This window comes from Salvia splendens, chromosome 2 (genome assembly GCF_004379255.2).
Source record: "Salvia splendens isolate huo1 chromosome 2, SspV2, whole genome shotgun sequence".
NCBI classification, from domain to species: Eukaryota; Viridiplantae; Streptophyta; class Magnoliopsida; order Lamiales; family Lamiaceae; genus Salvia; species Salvia splendens.
In genome coordinates this window covers 7634696-7641202 of record NC_056033.1, presented here as the reverse complement: position 1 = coordinate 7641202, position 6507 = coordinate 7634696, and the positions used below count along the sequence as shown (strand labels likewise).

General features: G+C 39.5%; 1 protein-coding gene across 1 annotated transcript; it reads right to left on the bottom strand.

Moving 5' to 3' along the window:
* Window positions 1-4906: 4906 nt before the first annotated feature.
* Window positions 4907-6253, bottom strand: LOC121780406 (protein MEI2-like 7). Its single transcript, XM_042178021.1, has 4 exons — window positions 5895-6253; window positions 5424-5510; window positions 5172-5337; window positions 4907-5111 (listed from the first exon to the last, which is right to left on the bottom strand). The coding sequence occupies exons 1-4, from the start codon at window positions 6245-6247 to the stop codon at window positions 4956-4958; spliced, it is 762 nt and encodes a 253-aa protein (XP_042033955.1). The 5' UTR covers window positions 6248-6253; the 3' UTR covers window positions 4907-4955.
* Between the last annotated feature and the right edge of the window lie 254 nt (window positions 6254-6507).

Sequence of the window (6507 nt, the reverse complement as noted above, 5' to 3'; positions counted from 1 at the left end):
GGGGAGTGGTATTTATAGAGGAAAAAAACAAAAAAAAAATTAAATTTTGTTTCGAATGCGCCGCGGCGGATGTCCGCACTATAGTCGCCGCGCCTATAGGCGCGGCTATGTCCCCCCCGCCGCGTCCTCGCCCCTCACCCGGCGATCGCACGTCCGCCGTCTCTCGCCACGTCCGCCGCGTCCACCCCCGGGGCGGACAACCTCGCCACTATAGTCCTCCCGCCGACCGCCCACCCTCGCGGCTATAGCCACGTCCACTCCATAGTGGACACTCTAATTACTTCTAGTGGTTTATAAACCATTCAGCCATCTCATTATATATTTTTATATTGTTTTAGAAAATAGTAGTATTATTATTTATTTTATAGTACTAATATTTTACTATTGTAAAATTATAAAAAATACAAAAAATAACAATTAGAAAGTTAAAGAGATAATTGATAATAAAAAATAGCTCCGCCCCGCCATAAGCGAATCACTTTTCTTTTTGGGATGCCCCACTGTAAGTGAGACATTTCTATTTTAAAGCCAAAAAAATCTTCTCCCATGCTTTTTTCATCTCACATATTTTATTCTTTTCACTCTTCTACTTTTTCTCTCTCACATACTTTATTCTTTACAAATCTTTTTACATATTAATTTTTAAATCTTTACAAATCTTTTTACATATTAATTTTTAAAATCTTATGTCATAAACAGTGGCTCGCTTATGGGGGACTAAGGGAGAAAATTGATTATGCATAGAGAAAATTGATTATGTATAGAGAAGTGGCTCAAATTTTTAAATATCAATAAAGAAAAACTGATTACGCATAGAGAAAATCTTTAAACAATTATAGCAAATTTGATATGAAGAACGAAAAATTATGAATTTTAGTATTTTTTTTTAAAATACGGAATACTAAAGATAAATTAATACTGTAAAGAAAAATATTTAAGCACTAGTGAAATTAATTCAAATGATAACTTTGGCGAATATATGGAAGAAAGAGAATTCAAGTGTCTGATTTCCCATTTTCATAGACCAAAGTATATGAGACATCATTATCTATTTTTAAATTTTTTTTAGTGACATAAAGGAGAGAGAGACCGTCGACTCCGGTTAACATAAATATGGGCTTACAGAGAGGTAATGTAGGTTTACATTTGCAATTTAAGGGAAAATGTAAGAAAATGTACAGGATATAACTAAATACTACTACTAGTACTACTCAAATACTAGACGTATGTACTCCGATATACTTTTTGTAAAAGTTTTTTTTTTTATAATCTCATATCTCACTAGAAATGAGTAGTAAACCAAAATTTCATTTTATTTTTCTCATATTAACAGAAAAAAATGAGTTTTCAATCCAATAAATAGAGATTGGAAGAACAGTAATTTTGTAATTTATGCCATCATATCATATCTACTCAATCCTGAACCTAAATCTTAGGGTGTCCACTATGGGTAAGGCGGGGCGGTCGGCGTGAAGGAGGGCGGAGGGAGAAGGAAGGCGCGGCTATCATAGTGAAGGGGGTGTCCGCCTCGGAGGTGGACGCGGCGAGGGGGGAGGGAGGCGGCGGATGCGGGATAGCCGCGTGCGGGGCGAGGACGCGGCGGGCGTCCCTATAGCCGCGCCTATAGGCGCGCCTCCTATAGCGGAGGACAACCGCCGCGGCTGGCGATTTTCCGATTTTTTAATTTTTTTTTTTTACACTTCAATTCACCTATAAATACACCCCACTCCATTCATTATTTTCACACCATTCCAATACAACATCTATACAAATTTCTCTCACTACAAATTTGGGACGGAAATGAACAATATGTGGAGAGACAACTGGAATGCTCTGCTTCAACAGATGCAACACCAGGCCGCCCAGCAGGTAGCGGCCGATTTTGCAGACGAGGCGGAGGCTGCGGAGGATCCGATCCCTCGCACCATTACTCAGCGGCGGACAATCCCACGAGACCACGTCGGTGCTCACCAACGTTTAATGGATGATTACTTTGTGGATAACCCCCGTTATCCACCCGAGATATTCCGCCGGAGATTCAGGATGTCACAGCGGCTGTTCAACTATATAGCGACGAATTTGGCTGAGCATTACCGATGCTTCACTCTCCGGCGTGATGCGGCTGGCCGGATCGGGCTGTCCACACAACAGAAGTGCACCGCTGCAATCCGACAGCTTGCCTACGCCGGACCAGCGGACATGTTCGATGAATACCTACAGATGGGTGAGACGACTAGCCTCACAGTGCTTAGGCAGTTCTGTAAGGGGATCCGGGAAATTTTCGGTGGGGAGTTTCTACGGAAGCCCAAACCGGATGAGTGTCAGCGCCTACTGGATATGCACGGGGCGGTGCACGGCTTCCCAGGAATGTTAGGAAGTATCGATTGCATGCATTGGGAGTGGAGGAACTGCCCCGTGGCATGGAAAGGCCAGTTCACTACTGGATTCAAAAGCAAACATCCAACGATGATACTGGAAGCCATTGCGGACTACCGTATGAAGATCTGGCATGCGTATTTCGGCGTGGCGGGTTCGAACAACGACATCAATGTTCTTCAGTCGTCGCCGCTCTTCAACGAGGAGTGCCGGGGTGAGGGACCAGATATCAGCTTCGTAGCCAACGGTACGCAGTACAGTAGGGGCTACTATTTGGCAGATGGAATATATCCTCGGTGGCCCGTATTCGTGAAGACTGTCCGCCAGCCAGTAGGACCGAAGAAACAATATTTCACGCACAAACAAGAGAGTGCTAGGAAGGACGTTGAGCGGGCTTTTGGTGTCCTCCAATCGCGGTGGGCTATTATACGGTGTCCGGCACGAGTTTGGCACGAAGATGATGTCGCCAATATTATGTTAGCTTGTATCATATTGCATAATATGATAATAGAAGATGAAGGATTTGCGGCAGAGCGATGGGCACCGGAATAGGGCGCAAGTACAAGTCACGGTGTCGCCTCCGCGCCCATCCAGATGGGCGTACCACGGAGCAATGAATATTTGATCCAACGCTTCGCGGATATGCGCAGGACCACATCACATAACACACTGCAGGCGGATTTGATTGAAGAAGTGTGGGCACGTAGGGGAGGTGGTGGCGTTGTGTAAACTTGGTAGTGATTTGTATTAGATTCAATGTAGTGTGTAATTTTAATTTTAATTTTGAAATTAGTGTGTTTAAATACAAATTTTTATTTTAATTTGTATTTTAATTTAAAGTGAAATTTTATTTTTATTTTTAATTCGTATAGTCGACTTCTTCTACGTACGTATATCCCGATAAATTTGTTCGTAATTACTTGAAACATTAATAAAATGAAAATTGATTATAAAATTTGGGGGCTATTGGAGGTGTCCACTATAGTGGCGGAAATAGAATTTTGGGGCTATGGACAAAAATCCGAGGCTATGGACAAAAAACTGGGGCGGGGCTATTGGGCGTGTCCACCTTATAGTGGACACCCTTAAACACTATTTAAAGTCCTTAGCCATTATTCCTTTACATTAATTATTATGACATGTGTCAAATCACAATTAATTTTTATATTTTCAATAAAAAATAGATTAATTTCAAAATAAATAATTTAAATATAAACATATTCCTTAGCCATTATTTCATTTACATTTTTTTTGAGATGTCCCAACTAAGTTGAGAGATTTCATGTTTTGACAAAAAATAAAACATTCGTTCACCTACTTATTCAATTACCTACTTTACTCTTTCTTTATATTTCTTACTTTATTTCAACACAATTTCTTATCCTCCATGTCCAAAAGTTTTGACTCAACTTGGAATCGAATTAGTAATTTTTATATCTCCTATCTTTAGAGATGAATTGATCATCATTTATTTTTTTCAATGGCGCATGAGATTGAGAGATGAGTTCGATAGTCGACCATGGTTTACTTGGAACTAGACTAAATCGAAAACGTGAACTGCAATGCTTAATTGATTCTAGCTGTTGAATTTCTATTAATTGATTCTAGCTGTTGAATTTCTTAGATCAATGCTTGAATACGAAAATTAGAGTTGGAGTTTATAAGTTAAGTAGCCGTATGAATTGATTAATTGCATTCAACTTAGTTCCTTAGTAATTGTACTTTAGAGGTAGATGACACACTTGAGTGATCATAAGAGATAGTATAGTTTAATATGTAAAAAATGAAAAGAAAAGTAGTTAAATTATATGAACAGAAAGAGTCAAAGTAATTAAATTAATAATAAAGAAAGAGAAAATGTGATTGAGTTTATTACTTAAAAGGATTTCCTACGTTGTCCCTTGTGATTAGTGAATAGTGAGAATATTTAACAATAGGATCGATAATGTGATGCGTGATCCACGATATCGGCAGAGTTAGAGGAGCCGAAGGAGTTAGAGAAGGTTGGTGTGGGATCGTTCGACACCCGAGAACCCGAGAGTCGGGATCAGCCGGCGAAGGAGAGACCTTCGCGGCCTCGACGTGTACGGAAGAAGCCAGATTTCCTTGCTGATTTTGTTTAGTTTTTAATTTATGTTTTTCTTTCCTTTTGCAATTAGAATTAATGCTATTAGGTAATTAACTATTATTTTGGGTCGAGCATAATCATAAACTCCTTTTCGGGTTTTCTTTGTTGATTCTTTCCCGAATCGTAGGTCGAATCAACCCTAGGGTCCTTAGTATAAAAGGGCTTGTTATTTCGCTTTTGCAGTTTTATGAAATAACCAATTTGCCTTAATTTCTCGTGCTTCTTTTTCGTTCTATTTACTCAAAATCGCCGGTTGATCGTCGAGGTTCTACGTCCTCACGACTTCCTCTATCGTTGAATCTTGTTGAGGGATCAATATCCTTAACATAATGAAAAAGGTTACATAACTAATAGTAGCATATGTTTCCAAATCACCCAAGCTTCTTCTACTCATACCCATACTGCTAGGGAGACATTGAAAACACTGCCATTCTAATAGTGTAACAACATTTTAAGAAGATCGGCGGCAGATTCTGCCCACATTCACCGGCACCGCCGGTTTCCGGTCCGATCCATCGTGCGGCGGCTCCAGAACCACCGGCAAAAACTCCTTATCGTTGCAGACGAAGGTCGACTTCTCGAACCTTCTAATCAGCGCTTCTTTCCCCTATTAATAATTCAATTAATTAAATCAAAATATAAACTATCAAAACAAAAACAAATTCACCTGAACCCTAGCCCACTTGATCTCACAAACTTTGTGGCTACACACAGATTCACCATCTTCGGTGTAATACTCCCTCCATTTGAAGCCGGAGAGAACCTTCTTCATTTTCACCGCCGCAGCCGCATTTGTGAAATTGACGAAAGCATAACCCAAGTTTCCCAGCTTGCTGTTTTTAAAGAGGTATAAAAAAATTAAAAACAATAGTAGTTCAAAATTATATCTAAAAATGAGTTGGAATGTATTTATTTTTACCTGAAATCAAAGGGGAGGTAGAAGAAATCATATGCAACAGAATGAGTTTTACAGCAGCCATCAAGGAATTTCAGCATAAAACTTCTCCTACACATAATCAACAAAGGATACTAATCAATTCAAGAAAAAGGCAAAAATGTTTGACGTTTATATTAATGGAAATGTATTTATTAGGATTAAATGCATAATCATGAGGTTTCATTAATGAATAATGATCAAAGTATTTAAAGTAGAAAGATTCGAAAGTTTCCCTTTTAAGCACATATCTGAAGCTAGACAAGAAGAGTGGCAGCAAGACTATCACTAACAAGCAAGTTTTGCAGAAAAATTAATTGTTACTACTGTAGTACTGTATTGTATTTCTACAACGTAAGATGAGACAAAAAACATTCATTCCCAAAATTAAATATGAATTTATGTTTTATAATCTCGAAAATTGCTTGATTTTTTTGTAAAGGAATGTAGCTATACCTCAGTTGATTTGGAATGTTCTTGATCATAAGAGTCGTTTTTGCTGAGGAATCGGCGGCAGGGGAAGTGGCCGGTGGTGGCGGGTTCTTTCGCCTCCATTTAAGCTTCGGAGGCGGAGGCGGAGGCGGTGGTGGTGTCTTAGCCTTAGCCTTAAGGAGGCGAGGGGGGAGACATTTCTTTAGAGCCTTTTTGGGCGTGTGTTGTTGTTGATGATGAGAAATGGTGAGGTTTTGTAGGTAGAAGTGGGTAGGGAAGGTGACATAATATTGCGGCGGCGGAGCGTGGGGAAGTGGAGGGCTCGGCCGCCATTCATCGGCGTGAGGATTCAGTTGCTTTGAGAGCTGCACACACATGTTCTGTTTATTACTATGAAGAGAGAGGTGTTTTTAGATGTGTTAATGCTACTACACCCATTTATATAGTTATACGACTAGGCTAGATTTTGTTTTTTGTTTTAACTTATGAAAACTGGAGTAGTATATCGAAAATCAGTTTCATTTAAAGCCACGCTCCATTTCTATCATGTCATTTGAGATTTTTTATTTCACCTTTAGCCGGACCATTTCTAGTTACAACTCATTTCACCAGTCTCTATCTTTTTTTTAGTATGAAA